General features: G+C 31.2%; 1 protein-coding gene across 1 annotated transcript in view; it reads right to left on the bottom strand.

The window, feature by feature from the left end:
- Window positions 1-20,486, bottom strand: part of LOC147073759 (uncharacterized) — a 383,820-nt gene that overhangs the window by 102,077 nt on the left and 261,257 nt on the right. Inside the window, exon 2 of the mRNA XM_085944678.1 lies at window positions 5,887-6,048. Coding sequence (XP_085800804.1) covers window positions 5,887-6,048 — 162 coding nt within the window. The remainder of the gene's footprint in view (window positions 1-5,886; window positions 6,049-20,486) is intronic.

The following is a 20,486-nucleotide window of genomic DNA, read 5'->3' as shown; positions in this document are numbered from 1 at the left end:
GTTAAACTTCTTCGTCTACTTTCGGCTTCAAGCCGTAACGAACGTATATTTCATTAAGGGGGGACATGCCCAGCGTAGGTTAAAATGAAGCTTATGTTCTATTTTCAAAGCATGATCCTGGACATACCTTAAACATTGTAGATAATCTATTTACATAATTCTGAAGCCTTATTATCCTTTATATTTATTTTAAACATTTGATGACTGCATAAAGTATTTTTATTACATAAAATAGTATTCTTTCAAACCTCTCGCTCTAATGTTTTAGAATATATAGTCATATTTCAGTACATAAATGTGCAGTGCTGTTAAGATTATTCACATTTATTAATTTTTAAACGCATTTATATATCAGTATACTTTATATTGACATTATTATAGTGAAATATTTACGATAAAAAATTATATTGATAATCTCTAAAACTATGTCTTTTACCATTCAAGTGTGATAAATATCTTACGAATAATGATTGCTTTATAATAATTATTGACCTAAGAATAAGGTAGTGTTTTTTTGAAATACGCCATTTCTTTTGGCATTCCCCAGTGGTTAAGCTACAACATACGGCCGTAGCCATAAATTGACAAACTATAATTGAAGTAGGGAGTAAAATGATGTTAACGCGCGTGTTTGAACATGTACTGTTTAAAAAAAATCGGTTAGGTATTTGAATGTACTTGAATTTTTTAGCTAATCCGTACCGTTTGTTTTTAAAAACTTCACAAAAATTTTTATAAAATTATTTTATGTGGTTTACTATTTTATAATCTGCTAATCATCATAATCGTATTTTTCATTACAACCAGAGTGGATCCGGGTATCACTAATCAAAATTTCAAGCTCGATAATCATCCACTACAAAGAGCCAATCGTGGATACCGATGAACCAAAAATCAACGTTTCACACGATTTCTGACCAACAGTGCCATTGACATTCTTAGACGATGTATGAACTCTGTCGACTTAACTTTTACAGATTTCTTGTACAATTTTTCTCTCCAAAACTGTCAAATCATTCTCATTCAATTTTAATACTTTCCAGCTCTCTGAACCAAATTGCTGAATATATATATTTTAATATATATTTTGAAACCAGTTATTTTGCCTTTAATTATATATATGTATATTGAAATGGCGAAGGATGAAGGTAGACTGTGGAAATTATACATACTTAGTGCACACTAAACTTTGTCAGTTATGCGTATTTGTTTTCATTGATATAGGAATTCAATTTAATTAAACCCTTCTAAGACCAAACCATAATAATTTTATAGCAGCGGCAAGTTGTAGAGATCAGATAAAAATAATGTACACATTGTCAGTCATACTTATTTGTTTTTATTGAACAAAAATACGAATGGAAAATGATTTTTAAAAATCGATTAGATTCTTGCCTCAAACAAACCTTATCCTATAGTAAATATTCTTTTATCAATAAAATAAAAAAAAATGTATGATTAATAAATGGCATAATTATAAATATTCTATGGATAAAATAATATTGTTATGTAATATTTATTATGGTTTAATTGAATTTTAAAAACTAACCAATACCATCTTAAATTTGAATTTTTAGTTCAATGAAAATAAATCCTAAGTATGACTGACAAAGTTTATTGTGAACTATTTATGTCGAATCACCACAGCCTACCTTCAGCCTTCACCACGGATATTATGTAAATACCGAGAAGTTATGCGCAGTATATAAACCAGAAAAATACAGTAGCTTATTTATTATGAGTAAAGTGCAGCATTCTCCAACTCATTATTCATATCAACAGTAAACATAGCAGTGGCTGACGCCACATTTCATTGTTTAATAATGTCCGTATTTAAATGAGAGCAGGTGTACTAGATAAAAAAGCAAATACCGTACTGGATAGTGGATGGCACGAGAAGAATAATAATATTTATATGTTCCATCATAACAGCTTCTTCGTTTGACTTTTTTTCTGATATAACTTTCATTGGTCATCATGTTGCTAAGGTAAATAAATTCTTATCGTTTTGCGTAAGCGCGTATAAGTAAATAATTATACAATGGCACCGTGGGTACAGTAAAAGTAAATTGTAGTAGTATTCTTTGCTATAACAGATTATTTGAAATTACAAATGTAAGCAGCCATCAACACACAAACTTATAAAGAAAAACTTCCCTTTCAGATCATAATAATAAGCTTCCTTTCAAGATTAAAATCACAGCGGAGGAGTTTTGGTCGAGAGTACTGCACAATCCACTCTCAGAGCTTTTCACCCCTTAGCGTGTCAAATTTTGATGAACAGAAAAAGATGTTTCTTACTTATCGATGTTGTTGGTCTTCCGAGTCCAATGAATTGATTGTAGGGAGATGGTGCGTTTGGTGCTTAATTTTCTATGGAATTCCCCCGAAGGATGGGACGAACCATAAAAAGCGAGAAAAAATAATTACAAGATAAAAAAAACTTTTGATATACCACGTTTTTAAACTTTCTGTTGAATCATATAAACTTGACGATTCTATTTATTAATAAATATAGAATACTGAAATGTCATTTTGACATTTGATATTGATTTCTATAGTAACGCACGTATATATTAATAATTTAGTTGCTAGGACCCCCTTAGTAACGAATTTTTTCTGAAATAACTTAGAATTCAATTCTGTTTAAAGATGTCTAAAAATATTAAAAGAATGCATTGTTCATAATATATTTGTATATAATATATTCTAAAAGTTTCAAATGTCTAGCTAGTCGGGAAGTTAGTTGAAAGCGATTGCAAGATTGGACAAACAAGAAAAAATTTATACTGGACACACAAACCAAATTTTACCAAATTTACACTGTACCCAACAAACAAGAATACGAGCTTATAAAATGAGTGATTATTCTGATGAAGTTCAACATAACCTCAAACCTGTTAACCTAGAATTGAAATATAAATAGTAGTAAACAATTCGAATACATCCGCAAATCGCCTATAAGTAGTGCCACTGTGATATGATTTACCTATATGTATGTCTCAAAGACAAAAGTAATGATAAACTGCTTTACTGAACCAAAAACAATCCTCATTAATGGCATTCAAATCGAGCGAGTGAACAACTACGTCTATCTTGGACAACAAGTGTCAATTGACGATGGTAGGTGTGACGAGATTGCTCTCAGAACCAAACTGGCATGGAGTGCATTTGGGCGCCTGAATAGTATCTTCAAAAGTGACCTCCCATTGTGTCTTAAGCGTAAAGTGTTCAACCAATGTGTGCTAGCAATGCTCACGTATGCGTTTCAAATTCAAAAATTACGATTAGCACAACGTGGAATGGAAATGTGCATGTTGGGCATACCGCGCCAAGATCATAAAAGAAACCAATTGATAAGGAAGTAGACAAGAGTACGTGATGTGATAGAGGTCGCTAACGAGATTAAACGGCAATAAGCCGAACATGTCGTTCGTCGAATTGGACAACCGCTGGACAAATGCCGCCATACAGTGTTACCCAAGGGGCACTAAACAACAACAGTTATGCCCTAAAATCCGCTGGATAGACGACCTCATAAAGTTTGGTGGATGTTGGTAGCAGCAAAAAGCTAGGGACCGAGAAAAGTGGAGAGAGCTAGGGAAGGCCTTCTTCCAGAAGTGGATCGACCCCGGCTGATGATCATATAATATATGTATAAGATTATGAAATAAATGCCAGCACTATTGTGTAAATCTATCGCATTGTATCGAATTACGATGAGAAAATATTCTTACAGAAAAATATTTCATATTTACCGTAAATATACAAGTATTTATTTAACCCTTTAAAGTAAGTGGGGTGCATTTTTAAGTGGTTTTGATAACTTCGTAACTTTCACAGAGTTGAGACTTTTATAATGGTCGTTTTCTTGCAAAATGTCTAATAGCCGTAAGTCTTACAAAGGTCTTAAATAATTAGGTAACTTTTCATATTATGGACAGCGTACTTTCTTACATTTTAAATTAAACTGTTTTTTGGAAATTGTAAATGTGTACATATATCATTATGAACACTGGCGTGGTCAGTCTACAGCTCGGTAAAGATCTTTCTAAGCGGATTTCATTTCTCTGAGTCATTTGCGTTTCGTTAACAACTAGTACTTTTGCAGAACTTAAATATCTTGAAAATCAGCGTTCTTTATGTAGGTATATAACTAAAAGAAAAGCAAACATAATGCACGGGGAACTCCCTATTAACAGTGAATCTACTAGACAAATTTCTTGATATTAGGCTTCTTTCCAAATATATCATAATGTATGAACCAAATTAATTCAGTATTGGCATTAACTGTCTTTTAAGTCTTTATTATGCAAGTGGGATGAGATTGAGACCACGGGACACATCTTGAAGTCCTATAACCAGTATGTCTGCCCGGAAAAATGTTAGCTGTACATCAAACCAAACCGGAGGATATCGGGTGGATTATTCCATTACCGATTTTTTTTTTAATATTGTTTACACATTTTTATCTTGTGCCTCCTTCAGTATCTGTCTTCATTCAGGTCTATCCAAAACCACTTTCCTCCAGTTTAGGACGCACAAAGTTTTTAAATCAAACTCGACACTATCCCACCGTCTTAGACGAGGTCGACCAGATCTTCGCGACTTATCCATCTACCACCATAATTTAGTTAATAATATATAATTATAGGTACATCAGTGATTTTCTTTGATGCAGCTGACGTCAAGCGATTCATCAGAAGATTTATACAGTGCTACCAAATAGTTCAATTAATCAGTTACTTATACAATAATTATTAAATTATACACAAAATATTAAACGATGAAAATTTTTCACAAATAAAATATCCAAAGCATAACAAAATTCTTACATCTAAAATCAAAAGGGCCTATATTAAAATCACTCAAACAGATACGCACACACAAAAATAAACCACTGACATTATGACGTTGCAACCCTGTCATTTTAAATAATAATTATTACTTACTTAAGTTACAGCGTGTGATTCTAGCTGGTAAGAGATACATTTATAATTTCAGGGGCGTGTTTCGACGTGTTTTAACACCCACGCAGTACCAAAAAATGCACCCCTTAATTAATGCAAAACTTATACCTGTGCATACTTACTAACAACATATAAATTCTATGACTAACTGTGTTCGGTTATTTTTAATAGATTTTACAAAATACGGATAAAATAACCTATAAGTGTATTTTCGAAACATCTCTAAAACTGAAAAATATCAAGATCCCTATTTTTTGTTTGAATAAAAATCATAGATTAAGGAAAACCAATAATTTTTTTACATTGCATATAATTTATTAAGACAAAAATGCTAAACATTTACCAAAAAATGTAATATTTAGTATTTAGTACTAGGTAGGTGAATTCATAGGTGAAATTTATGGTTTTTGTTATTGCAAGGGATCTCAACATTGTGACACCCTAGTCCTATAAGGAAACAACACAAAAATTTAAGGTTTTGTACCAAAAATGTCTTCAACGGGTCATAAAATCGAATAACCCTTTATGGGATTAATCATTAATTTAATTATAAACGGGAATGTCTGAGTTTTATATTTGAAAAACTGTAAAATTTCATTATGTGTTGCGAAGTTCATTGATTATTGAACTAAATAAAAATAAACACATTTTCTTCACAAATCAAGGCTTTAAAATTGTAATGAGAATCTGAGTAAAATGTTCCAACGCCATTATCTTAGAACACGGTATTTTGAGTTGTTTCCCCATAGAACTAGGGTATCGATTGGTCAGTGCATCGGACCTCCAATTTATATTATATTATAATATTTGATATATTATAATATATGAGTTAAGATATCTCTTCAGAAAGTTTTAACTTTCTTCGTCCTGATAATTTAAAGTTTATTTTCTAACTGTTCTTTTATTTTCTACTCACCAACTGTTGTTACAAGGGTGAGTGCATAAAGAAGGCTTCCAGGCAACCCCCATTGAGGATCGCGGTCCGCTCGTGCCCCCGCTACGACAGCTTTTTCGAACCTCCTCAGCTGTGCGTGCACGAGGCGTGTCCAATTGCGCTCGTACAGGACGTTCAGTCTCTCTGTAGAAAGAAATGAAAAAAACCATGTTAATTATTTTCGATGTTAGTGAGTGGATATATATGATTACATGGCCATAACCATATGAACTTATTTTTTTCATTAAATAAACCATATTTACTCAAAAGAAAATCATTTATTGACCTTCACAGAGTATAGAGAGATTGTATTAACAGATTTTTTGTTTTACGACAAATGGATGTTAATCACTTAGTCAACCTATTCAGTCAATTGTCTGAATCTAAATACACATTTAAAAACAACGTGTTAAATTTGCCAGATACGGGATATAAACCCGGGACCCACGGCATTATAAGCAGGCACAGTAACCGCTTGGTCATAATGGGTGTATTTTGAGAAAAAAAGTCTATAGGTTGTAATATTTCTAATGCTAAAAATACACCAAGATCACGTCACGTGAGCGCATGTGAGCTCACAGTAAGTTCGCGCCACGTAAAAGAGTATGCAAATAAAGCAATAAATCAATATACAATTATTATTTATTAATGTTGACAGCCGTGAAAAGAAGCTACTTTCGATTATTGATATCGTACAAAATATATATTTTTATCATATTATATGAAAATGTATATTTTCAATGGGCCAAAAAAACCACCCCCGACTTGCATAAATCGCCGGATGAAAACGAAATAATACACCCGATTTAAGCCAAACTCCGCCCTCTCTGTTAAAGATATTTTTTATTGCTTAGCTGTTGAGCCGGCATTTTTTCGCTAAAATATTAACCTTCCTGCTCATTTACATTTTGAAGCTTTTTCTGGCAGTAAATTACAAATGCAAACATTTATTGTGAACCTTGTATTGTAAAGGCGGTCAACTTAACACGTGCGTGGGTTTTTTATAATGAAAAAGAGCGCGGAATTATTGCCAGTATGCATGCTTGGTCAGATGTTTCATTAGTTAGTTCATATGGAAGAAAATATAATAAAATTAAAAGTAATTTAATGTGCTTTTTACTGTGTAGTTTTTGCATTGTTTTATTTCACAGAAAATTATGAATAACTAATAATAACCATTACATAAAAATATGTTCTAAAATATTGCAAACTTCTAAATATACAGAGAAAAGCCGATAATTTTGAAAATCAAGACAACTTAAACATGTAAATCAATAATACAAACCAGTAAAACGATGATTGGTTTTTTGAGAGTGCTTCATTCTACTGTCGAGTAAAATGGTTTTTTTTAACTACATATTTATAAAATATATATAGCAATACATGGACAAAAATTAGTTGACAAAAGGATCCTAAGAGAGGATGCTTCGGAGTACTTCATTATCCATTATGAGATAAGGGTAGCTTTGTATAAACATATTTACCCTCGTTGTGTCTTTCAAAAAGATTGTTTTTAGTGGTTATGTATTTCTCACAGTTATTTTCAAAGTATATATGTTCAAAAAAAGCTGTTTCATTCTTAAATCTTGTGAATTATTCGTTGAATAAAAAAAATAGTTTATAATATGTATTTTAATAAAAGTTTAATGAAAAAATCTCAAAACCATCAGTTGAAATAATAATATTACAGGTGTGCCACAGTCCTTGATCTTTTACAATTTTAACGTTGTTTCTAAATTTGAATAGCTGCATATAGATTACTCAAAATTATTCTAGACAAGCACGTGCAAGAGAAATAAACATTAAAATTAAGTCGTCCGCGAATATTATCATAACCTTTTTTGTGTCAATCAAAATCTCGACCTGTCGACAGGTTACTCAGCGAAGACTGTGGGAATTTTTTTAATTAAAAAATGTAATTCTGCGGAAATAGGTTAAGCGGTCACCAAGTGGGACAAGGTAGATGGCTGAAGAAAAAGCGGAGGAAAATTTTCAACCCGCTATAAAGTCAGTTGAATGGCACCGTTGAAAAATAAAAATAAAAACATCTCGCGGTGACGTCGTTTTTAACGCAATAATGCCATCCATGCGTACTTTACGTGTTTTAGTTTGTTCATTTTATCAAATTCGAAAAGATTCAATCATTTTTAGATTTACCAAGGTCAATAAACTGCTAGATGAAGGCCTAGTTTATCTCCAATTACTTTTCTAGGTCCGTAGCTCTTTGCTACCATTTACATCCGTCGATCCAACAATTTTTAGAGTGGCTCTGTAGTCATTTAATGCACCTTGGGTACCTCTGTATTATTGAATTTGTCCAGCGGTTTCCACTAACATGTCAAAGCCATTGCAATTTCATTAGTTTGACCTTTATCATATCGCTTACTTTTGTATGTATTTGTTTCTATTATTCTATAATCCTTACAGCGCTGACGGCATAAGATGGCCTTTAGATATAATTAGCATTTTTTTAAATGTGGTAATTAAATAGTAATTAAATATTCCGCGGTGAATGAGAATGCATAATATGCACCATCTTTTTATGCCATTTTTAGTAAAATGATATATTGTTTTTATTGGTTTATGTATATTTATAAAATAATAATATTATAATTTTATATAAAATAAGTTCATATATCTCAATCCATTAGTTGATAATATTAAATCAATCAATAATTTTATAAAGTAAGAAGTGCGACTACAATATTTAAACAGAAGTTATTGCTAATACGCCCAGAACAATAGATACGCTGGCATCAGCTTTCCAAATCTGCTTCAGATAATAATTTGCTAGAATATTAAGTAATTTCAACTGCTTCCTGCCCGGCGAGATCCGATGGCTTGAATGAAATTGGTATTATATATTTGAATGTACATAATATTGCTATATAATTATAATAATATTATATATATTATAAAATATATATTGTAATATAATTATAACTCTCGATGTCGAATGCCAAAAGCACTCGCTTTTCATACCAGGAGTTCTGGGTACGATTCTAAGAGAGGTTGATATATATATATATATATATATTATATGCATCTCTGCAATTTCTTAGACCTGTATGTTTCTATGATGTGTTTCGTTACTATAATTAAGTCTAATAAAATCTGTCTCTTTGAAACGATTACACCTCTATTCGGTCATATTTATCTTAAAATTCATATCATCAATAATTAGTACACATATAAAAGTAAACGTGTCATAATAATATTATTTCATTTTTGAGAGAATAGTTAGGTAGAATATACGTTTTATAACTTTGCACCTGTTTGCACTTTTTACAACACTGATATGCCTCTTTGCCTGTTTACCTCGCATAAAATTAGATGAAATGATAGTCACTTGTACTTTTATAAAATGTAGTAATAAATAAAACATTGTAAAAAAATATTTTTAGAATATAATATTACATCATTTTCACCTTAGAGCCTGAGTGCAAAGTTATGAAGTGTATAATATTATACTCTACCTTTTATTTAAATAATAGGCATTTCTACCATAATCTGTCGAATTATACAGAGATCTTACATAGTGTTATTTATTATTGTTTTTATTTATAAACAACACTTACTGCGATGACGCCAGTCTAAATATAAATAATTTTTAAAATAATGGAGTGCAATACTTTTTACTAATTTGCCATGTTTATTTATTTATTAATATGAGTTTTATAGCATTTCTACTTCAGGATATATTCAGGCAGCTATACTTTTATGGTTAGTGAAAACCGCCGTAAGTAAATTTATGCTGAACATGAAATTAGTTGTATTCTACAGTTTAAAATTTAACAATAACTTACGTACTTAAATTTTAAAGCTCATTTTTGATTACCTACAGTCAATTAACGCAGTTCAGAGCTTATAGGTAAATATTTTTATTAGTCAAATACTAAAGTACAACCACTGATGTACTTTTTTACGCACTTTTAGCTTTTTCTACCCAACAGCTGAGCTAAAAGAATGCTATCTTAAGGTTTTTAAATATAATTTTTGACAATAATCAACATATAGAATATGGTTTAATTTTAATACCCTATATCTGACCTATATGACAAAAATAACGTACTAAAAATAACAAAAATACTGCCCACCGACTGCAAATTTCCCCTATTTGTAGGTTTTTTAACGAAAATGATACAGCCATTTTAGTAATAATTTCCCGTATATAAACATTGCAAGAATAAGCCTGTAATAGCCCGTATCTTGCCTCGAAAGTGCCAAGCGTGCTGCAAGACGTATGTTGAATTCAGCTTCAAAATGTCACTTTCGGATTATTTAAAAGGTAAAACTGTAATTATTAATATAACCAATTTAGATGTTTATCTTTATATGTATTATGTATAATATATCAGATTTTATTGGATGTTATCATTATATTAGGCGTTATGTGCTTTACTTTACCACTTTTTACGTTACGTGTTATTGGCATGCTATATAATATTAAGCATGTGTGTGCATAGTCAGATACGAGATATTAAAATATTTAGTTGTTTTAGCTTCCTGCACATTTTGTAAAAAGTCACTTACTCCCAATGAATTTATGTACTTTTTCTCGAATACTACAGAAATATAGACATTTCCACGTAAAGTCAACATCGTTAACATAATAGGTGAATATTTTTCATAGCCAAGCCAGCAACAAACGCATTTAAATTCTTCACCCATTCTTGTCACGCGACGCTTTTGGAGAAAATAACTTGCGACAAAAGTTTTGAGTGCCTCCATTGCTTGAGGAAATTCTCATTACACCAGAAGAAGTTTACTATACAAATCGACTTTCTCACCTGTTACTTCTCGCATTTTGTTTACTGCTATTTGGTGCTACGTACGAGAATATACCTACTGTGACTTCTCTACTGTAGAGAAAAATAAACTTTTCTTTTATTTTCTACTGCACATCTTACTGTACTGTTTTATAGACAATATTACAGTATGCAGCAATACTATAATTGAAAAATACTGACAACATATATTATTTTGAAAAACACTTCTGAGAAAATATATTATAACCAATAGAAAAAATCTTTTTGAAAAAAGTAAGACATCTGGCAGGAATCGAACCTGCATCTCTTGGGTTTACACCCCGTGCGCGTTGCCTACTATGCTACAAGGTGACATACTAATTACGACAAATTTTAACTATTGGCTTTTAATACCTGCTCATCAGCGCTCTTCCAAATCAAGCTACTATTGGCAATAGGCTTTTGTTTATTAAATCAAAGTAGGTACCTACTACTTTATTTACTAACCGACGTCACGGATTTCTCCAATATTTTATGTTGTCCATTCTTAAATCTTGTGAATTATTCGTTGAATACAAGAAAGAGTTAATTAAAAAATATATTAACTTGCGATCATTGCAATGCTTTTGTAGAACATTTAAACCGATGCATTGATCTAAAACAAGACTCTGTTAATGTTATAAATTTAAAATTCTCCGCCATTCTCACAGCTCAATAAAATTGATCGATTATACGGACGGTGGGACGTTTTTTAACAAACATCATCATCATTTATATTAACGCAGTATAAATAAGTGTACGAGGGTAGTCCCAGAAGTACCCGACCTAACAAAGATTAATTAAAAGAAAAATTTGTAAATTTCTCTACGTAGTCTCCTTTTAGGTCAATACACTTTTTCCAGCGATGTTCAATAGCTTCGATACCCTGTTTATAGTAAGAATCGTCAAGCTCCTCAAAATAGCCATCAACCGCAGACTCCACCTCTTCATTGTTGGCAAATCTTTTACCACCGAGCCATTTTTTCAAGTTTGGAAACAAAATAATCCAAGGAGGCTAAATCTGGCGAACAGGGTGCGTTAGGAAGCAATTCGAACTTTAAATCATTAATTTTGGCCATCACGATAACGGATGTGTGAACTGACGAATTGTCCTGATGAAACGAAATTTTCTTTTTCGCCAAATAAGGTTGTTTTTTCTTGATTTCATCACTCAAACGCTATAATAAGTTTGAATAATACACGCCGTCAATTGATTTTCCTTTTTGAAGATAATTAATGAAAATTATTCCACGCGCATCCCAAAGAACTGACGCCATGACCTTGCCTGCAGATGGAACTGTCTTCGCCTTCTTTGGAACCGATTCTCCCCTTTTAGTCGATTGTTTTGACTGTTCTTTCATCTCACGTGTAAAGTGATGGATCCATGTTTGATCCTTGGTTATGAATAGATGCAAAAACTCTGCTTTATTGCTGTGAAACTTTGGCAAACACTCGATTGAAACATCCTCACGATGCTGTTCTTGTTCCATTGTGAGTAATCGCGGCACCCACCTTGCGCATAGCTTTCTCATCTCCAAATTTTCAGTCAATATGTGATGTACAGCACTTTTTGAAATGCTTATTATGTTTACTAGCTTACGCAATTTCAGTCGACGTTCATCTAATACCATTTTGTGGATTTTCGTCACCATTTTTGGCGTGGTCACCTCATTTGGTCGATCACTGCGATGTTCGTCTTGGCAGCTCGTACAGCCTCGTTTAAACTCAGCCACCCAATAGGTTACTATTGTAAACAAAGGAACAGATACCCCCAAAGTAGAATCTAGCGCCGCTTTGATATTGGTTGGACTCAAGCTTTTCAAATGAAAGTATTGTATCACATAACTATGACCAATTTTTTCCATGTTAACAAATTCACTGAGAGCGTTCACTGTTCACGTAGCGTCGTCAAACTTCAAACTTAGGCTTTATAAGATTGGTACTTACTATCATGGTCATTATTTTCAAACAACAACTGCTATCTATACGTCAGGTCGGATACTTCTGGAACTACCGGTAACAATGAGAGTGACCCTCCAAAATTATTTAGCTACTATTGCGTGAATGCATGACACGGGAACAGCTCCAGTGCACACGACAGCCCTCTAAACATCAAAAGTCAGTGCCTGGCATCTTCTTTAAATCACTTCCCCCCCCCACATCTGGAATCCACAAGCATCCTTCAAAATTACAGTCCACAAAAGCTCAACCAACTAATAAGCTAATATTTATGAAACTATTGATATCCTAGATTTTGCCAAGTAAGTACATAAGATATATTCTCCAGTCCTCTGAATACCTCAAGAGTACCTAAAACAACGACTAAATGACCTCTTTAGATTTCTAACTTTGTTAGAAGTTAATTATTTTCTTGCTACAAAAAAAAATAACAGCGAAAACAATTAAATTCTTACAAATAAAAAAATTAAGTTTGATACAAAATTGTATTATTTTCATATAATTCTAAAGAAAAACTTAAGTTCATTGAATATAAATCAGTATACCTACACATATTATAATTAGCTATAGAATTTTGAAGACTCGCATGTTATGAATATGGTTTAAGTAGATAGGAGGTACTTATCTGATAAGCTTTTTCTCAATTTCTTTTCAATATCTCACAAAACGAAAAGCTTTCAATAAAAAGGATACATCTTCTTGGGTCTTTATGTAAACAAAATCAATATAATAAATAATACGTAAAAGGCCTATATAATAAAGCTGTAAGAATCGATAAAAAGAAAAAATAATCATGAAAACTTGTTTCATTAAAAATCGTGATTACTTTAAACCGCAAGTTTTATCTAGTTTAAGTATCAAAAAGAAACTGCGATGGTATTTTTAATTAAATAAGTCCATAGAGAATACTTCATTAATCTTCATAAATTTCCCTGGGGCTAATTGCTTTTTTTCTTCTTCTTTTTCTTTTGGCTTAATTTAAATTAATATGTCTAGATAATATATACCCACAAATAAATTATATCAATATAGCTAAATTACATTATAACAATACAATATATTTTTATAAATGTAATAATATTAAAAAAAGGCTAGTTTTATTTTATAACAAGGGACTGGGACAACTGGGCGCCAGGATAATTGGGCGCCGCACTGTCGAATGAAATAAATAGACGTACGATTTGATACATAAAGTAGACTAGGAATTTTAGTTAGTTTATAATTATCTACTACTAGTTAGTTTTAATTAATTTTGCTCTCAAATACCTAATGTTTTTTTTATTGCAGATTGATAATTATTATGCCTGAGGTTTTATATAAAAATAAAAGAACTCTCTTATCGTTGAAACTTATAACATAGTATGAACAATTAAATCATTATTTGTGTGCATATTTAAATTCTCATATTAAATAATATTATAATAATTTAAATAATCATATTAATGTATATTTTAAAAATACCTATAATTAACAAAATCTATTTTATTTGATTGCGTGGCGTCTAGTTGTTCCGGCGCCGAATCGTCCTAAACCCTATAACAGATAGCCAAATTACACGTAATCCACAATATATCAAAAAGTCAGAATTTTCAATGATGTCTTTAGTTTAGAATTGTCTATAAATTTATTATGTACCTACCGATTTACCTATTTTATTATTTAATATGAGCCATCTTAAATATATACCAAAATATTTAAATTGACATATTATTTAATACATACCAAATATTGATGATTAGAGCATTTTCACAAAACCTACTCTCAAACCGAGATGATTTTAGCGTGGAGGTCTGCCATGGTTGTAGGCACCCTTGTGAAAAAAGAATGTGCGATAAACTAACATTACAATATGAATTACGATGCATATTAAAATACAATAATAGTAATGTTGTCAGGATTGTTATGCATCAATTATTTTTTTAACTAAGATGTCGATACTTTATAATTAAGTCATAGCATTGTTTACTTCATGGAAACTGTCATTGCTCTCAATTTTGTGTATTCGTTCCGTCATTCGCCGCCCTTTATAATAATGCCGGTCATATGCAACGCATGACCAGCCTACCCCCATGGGACACCACTGATCCAATTTAATGTCAACAAATAGTATAAATATTTCATTCTGACCATGTCCGATCCTAATAGGATCATATTTGGGGCTCCACGGAGTGGTGGTTTGCATTAACAGGTTTTGTTTTTATGAGAAATGGATGTCAGCCACTTTCTCAACCTATTAGGTCCATACTCTGACTCGTACACAAATTTAAAAATAATTTGTGTACTTTCCAGACCCAGGACTCTAACCTAAGACCCACGATACTATAGGCCGACTCTTAAGCCGCGCGGCCATTGTTGGTGTAAAAATATACTTAAATATTCTTATTAAAAAATCGATCTTAGTTAATTATGAAGTTAATTTAAAAAAAAAAACTACTATAAATGGATACAACGACAAATAATAACTAAACACTTTTGCAAACTTAAGAATGCATATTTAAAGCAAATAAAATTACAACCTGTTTCTTAATTCTTTGACAGTTTTTCCTTGAGATACAACCTATTGAAACATAACATTGATTACTGATAGTGTGAGCATACAGCTGAATGCAGAACTATTATAACTAACATTTGAAATATATTACCGTAGAGTTTTTTGAAACAGCCTACATCAGTTATTTATTATTTACATAGACAAGTTTATGTACCTACCACTTTTTTCATCAATAATTCTAATAAAATAATATTATGAGTATATTTATCCATTAAGGTAATAAATAATTTCAGTAAGTTCTTTCAAAAAACTCTTTCCTCAAAAATTTCAAATGTAAGTTAGAATAGTTCTGCATTAATAATACCATTATGAAAAACGTCGCAAATACTGGATTATTTAAAACGTTAGTATGCAATATTCACTTTCAGTAAATCAAATGTTAATATTTATGAATGCGTAATTATAAACCAATTTGAAAAAAAAAAGAAATTTATAATATAACGAGAGTTAACTAGACACTATGATAGTTTCAAGAATACCTATTCAATATTTAAAAAAATTGCAACGTGTTTCCCGCTGGACAATTTGACATTGTTTGACATACGTAATACAGTACTCTCTCAGTAATCCGCCACCCCAAAAACCAGACAAGTGTCCAATTAGTGAAAGCGGCGATTTATAGTAGGTACATACATACAAAATATGCTAAAAATTAAAACAGGCATTTCGTAAACATAGTTTTTTTTTGAGAAATTTGTACTAGCAAATTACGGTTTTATTTATAATCAAAATCAAATATTTACTAAATTATACATATTTATAAACTAAGTTGATTAACTAAATATTAAACAGTAAATCACTGGTAAAGTTTTTCAGTGAGGCAGATATTCTGGAATGGCTTAGGATTCCTGGCTTTCCCTATGACCAAAAACTTCAGTTTGTGTGTCCGGGTTGCATTGGAGCACGGCATAATAATTGTGATTCGGTCCTTGGGCACTTTCCTCCCTGGTGCATTACTTTCTTCGCGATGAACGTACGTCTTACGAGGGAGAAGTTTCCAAAACAAGTCCGTCTCATCTGCGTTGTATACTTGTACTCGGCGTACTACTGAATTTGACAATCGAATACCGGCGAATTATAAAACTTGATTTTGCGCTTTCAACTAGTAAAAATAACGGCGGATTATAGTAGTTGTCGGATAATCGAGCGGCGGATTACTGGCAGTATACTATATTTCATTATCAACATTGTTTGACCTACAATTATTTATAATATTCATTATTTAATAAATAATATAATCGAAAGACTAAATAAATAAATATATATAATAAAAACCACAACTAGAAATCTTTCACATCAATCTAAAAGCAAATATAATCTTGAGCGAAACATCTCACCAAGTAAAATGTCGAATAGAAAACCTTTGAATATATATTTGAAATTGAACGATAAAACGAAAAAAAGTTCTTTTTAAGATTATATCGTAAAACAAGTTGACCATAAAAGTCTAATCTTCAATTTCAATATAAAAAAAAATATATTTTGATAAATTATTGTAAATTCTTTCCAGAATATTTTCAATAAATTATCATTATCAATTTAAAATATTTTCTCAATTTATTTATTTATTCGTATGGAGGCACATTGTCATCAACAAAATAAGCAGAAACCGCGCTTGATGTAACTATCTATTCGTCAAATTGGCACTTCATGTTGTCCATTGTATATAAAAATACTGCCATAACCAAAAATTTAATAACTGTATCGAAATTTATATTGAGTCATCTCTCTATGCCCACGGTAAAGTGTCGGCTTATAATGTCAAGGGGTGATGGATTCGAATATTGGATGAGGCATTGTTTTTCAATATATGTTTGGACACAAAGTATAGATCCAATATGTTGAGCAAGTGGCTATCATCTATTTCTTGTAAAAACAAAAATCTGTTAATACAAACTCTATTCTGTGAAGGCCTAAGAATGATCCTTTTGAAATCATAAAAAAAATCGAAAGTAATTTAATATTAACAATAAAGCTCGGTTCAGACACGGTGGATTCCCCGTGTAAACAAACCGCGTGGTCTGAATAACGCGGAGTCAATTAGTACCAGCATCTATAATCTATCTTTATTTAGCTACATATTTTTTCAAACTTATACGCGGCGTAAATGTGAACTCTGCCATTCTTGGTAGTGTTGGCTTGTGTGTCTCTGATAATTACCTTAGGAATCGAGGGCATCCGTTGTTTGTTCTCCCACGGTGCAGAACTAACCTTCCATTAGTAATGCCAATTGGGAGGGCAATAACCATGTTTAATGAAATCGCTTCGGATATTGATATATTCCACTTACGTGAGGGTGAATTTAGGTGGACGTTGTTTTATAAGTTTTTAAGATAGGGTCTATCAAAGATCACTCTGTGTACTTCCATGTACTTTTATTTTATTATTTTTGTTATTTTATTTTATTTCTTTTCTTATTTTATTTCTTGTTTTATTACTTATTGTATTATTAACTCACACTTTTCTGTATTTTTATTTTTAAAAATTATTAAAACTTATTTTATGTCATGTCGTGAACGCTTTGAATTTATAATTTGTTATGTTCATTATATGTAAAATAAATAAATTTGATTTGAAACTAATATTCGTTCACACTTATCCGCGTAGAACAGAGGCATGGAAGCCGCGTGGTCCCTTATAAGAATATCAGAAAATATTTTTTTTCTCGAATTTTCGCAACTAATTCGTTGAATGATTTTATCGATATTCTGAAATAATTAAAGAATTTAGGTTAAAATTTTCTCAATTTGGGCTGGAAGATTATTTATTATTTTTTTTGAGTCCTGACCCCGTCTTTCTTAACGCGCGGAATTCGGCATATCTGAGCCGAGGCTTAGGTAACTGCTATCGAATCCAAAAACTACACTGGCGTATTTAGAACATTACTACGGAGATCTAATCAATATTTCATATGATTATAAATTAAATTAAATATTTTGATTTCAATTTTATTTCTGTAAAGTTGGCATTGCTTAATAAGTATATTTCCATAAACTTGAGTTAACAGATATCAATAACGCAACGACAGATGTTGCAAACGTAAAACTTAATTATATCCGAATAAATTGTATGTCGTTTAACGAGTTTATATTATTTTCAGCTTGCAACAGAATGCAGTCAGGTAAGCAAATTATACTCAATTTTCGTGTTAACAAAGTTTGATACACCTCTGTGTAAAATCATTCGTAACTGCGACAATCTCACTACATTGTCACATTAACGCGTTGCAAAAATAAAGTTAAAATTATTATTGTTTGATACTATAAACATGGTTTCGCTTACTCTCACCTTTCCGGCTGTGGAAAAATGTGTTTCACATTCATTTTATTTCTTTCTTGGATAATAACAACACAGTCTATAAAATAAATTTTACCTAACCATAAAAAGCGTTTGAAATCGTTTATTTATCTTTTTTTTTAAACTACGTGTTTTAGTCTAGTAATGTTATGTACATATCTACTGTAAAAAATCTTTAAAAAAAAATACTACGCCGGGCGGGCTAATATGCTTTGCTAATTGAGCTACTGGCGTCCTACCTAATTACGAGGAATTAACTAGTATCCATACAACTTATGCACTTCTCAAACGGAGTTAATTTTAGCGATCGGCGTGATTTCAATTATGGTACAAATAATAGTTACAATATATTAACCTTTATTCTTAAGCCTTCGTTTTTTCTAGTTGTTTCTGACGTGTTTTCAAATTATGTTTGTTCAATAATCTTTCTCAAATCTTGTGAATCGTTCCTTTATTCTAAAAATGGTCACCAATATTAAAGGAATTTGAAATAATAACTCAGTTATATGTTGACCCAGAATATGGACCTACTAGGTTAACTCGTTCGACGCGGACGACACAGCTACCGTGTTCCCGTTAAACGGCCATTAGATGCAATTAACATGTTATATAAATGTGGTAATTAAAAATTAATTAAAAGGTACGCAGTGATTGTGTTAAGTAAGTGACTATTAATCCGGTATTATGATATATGTATTTAGAATCAAACATGGTAAAGACAACCCTCAAATCAATGTGACTATTTTTATGCACATATTATTATAATATTAATGAATATAAATATATATAGTGAAGTGGAGCAGCTCTTTTGCTTTTCACTTACTCAAATATCTAGTTAGCATTTTTTTGTTAAATCTTTGCCTATAAAATAGAAATCGCAGAAAAAAAAATAACTCCAATAAAAATGTTATTGCACCGAAATTCCAATGCGAAGTCCACAGCATAATATTGTATGGCATATGTATAAGTAAGTACAGCTGATAAAATCAATACACGATTCTGATTATCAAAATGGAACTGTCAAACGCACGTGCTCTGCGATCGATGGGTTAATGTTTGCAATCAGTTTTGGCCAGTGCCTCCTAAATAATATCACGTCAAGTCAATGAGAATTTATCAACACCTAGAAAACAAATACAAAACAAAGAACAGTTATTCAAATTCAAAATAATGAACCTTACAAATGAGGGCTCTAGAAATAAAAACGGCAGTCTTCATTTATTTGGAAAATGTAAATATGTATAATAATTACAAGATAAAATGAACTTTTTATATACAACGTTTTAAATATAAATATATAAACTTGACTTGACTAGCTTAAACGATCAAAAAAAATGTATTTCATAGAAATAATACTTAATGTCATTTTGACACTCATATTGATTTCCATAGTAACGCACGTATATATTAATAATTTAGTTGCTAGGACCCCAGAACCCTAGCAACAAGATTGGATTACAGATTTCTTCCGAAATAACTTTTCATACAAAACAGAATTAACTGAAAATGAATTCAATTCTACTTAAATATGGCTAAAAGTATTAAAAGAATGCATTGGCATCGTGTTTTTATATATTTCAAAAGTTTCAAATAGCTAGCTAGTCGGGAAGTTAGTTAAAAATCGATTGCAAGACTTGTACCGGATAAACAACCACTGGACAATTAAGAATACGAGCTAAGAAAAACATTGTAAAAAACGTTGTAATGAAAATGGCATATTTTTTCTCATAATAATATGTAGAATTTCTGGAAAACGTATTCTAAAATATTATATGTTATTATTAGTATACAATCATTTAATAATACTTTTTCAGATATTAAATCCATAAGGAAAAAATATGACATTTTTTATGACAACAATATTTTAGAAGAATGGAAACTGCCATTTGTTTCTAAAGCCGTCAAGTTGTGAATTCAAGTCGTTAACAATATGACTTAAAAAATATATATTTTTTAAAAATAGAAATACCAATATGTAACCAACTATT

This window comes from Rhyacophila brunnea, unplaced genomic scaffold, assembly GCF_057557595.1.
Source record: "Rhyacophila brunnea isolate RB1 unplaced genomic scaffold, BYU_Rbru_1.0 scaffold_17, whole genome shotgun sequence".
NCBI classification, from domain to species: domain Eukaryota; kingdom Metazoa; phylum Arthropoda; class Insecta; order Trichoptera; family Rhyacophilidae; genus Rhyacophila; species Rhyacophila brunnea.
Note: the sequence above shows the minus strand (reverse complement) of the source record. Positions and strands in the feature narration are given on the sequence as shown.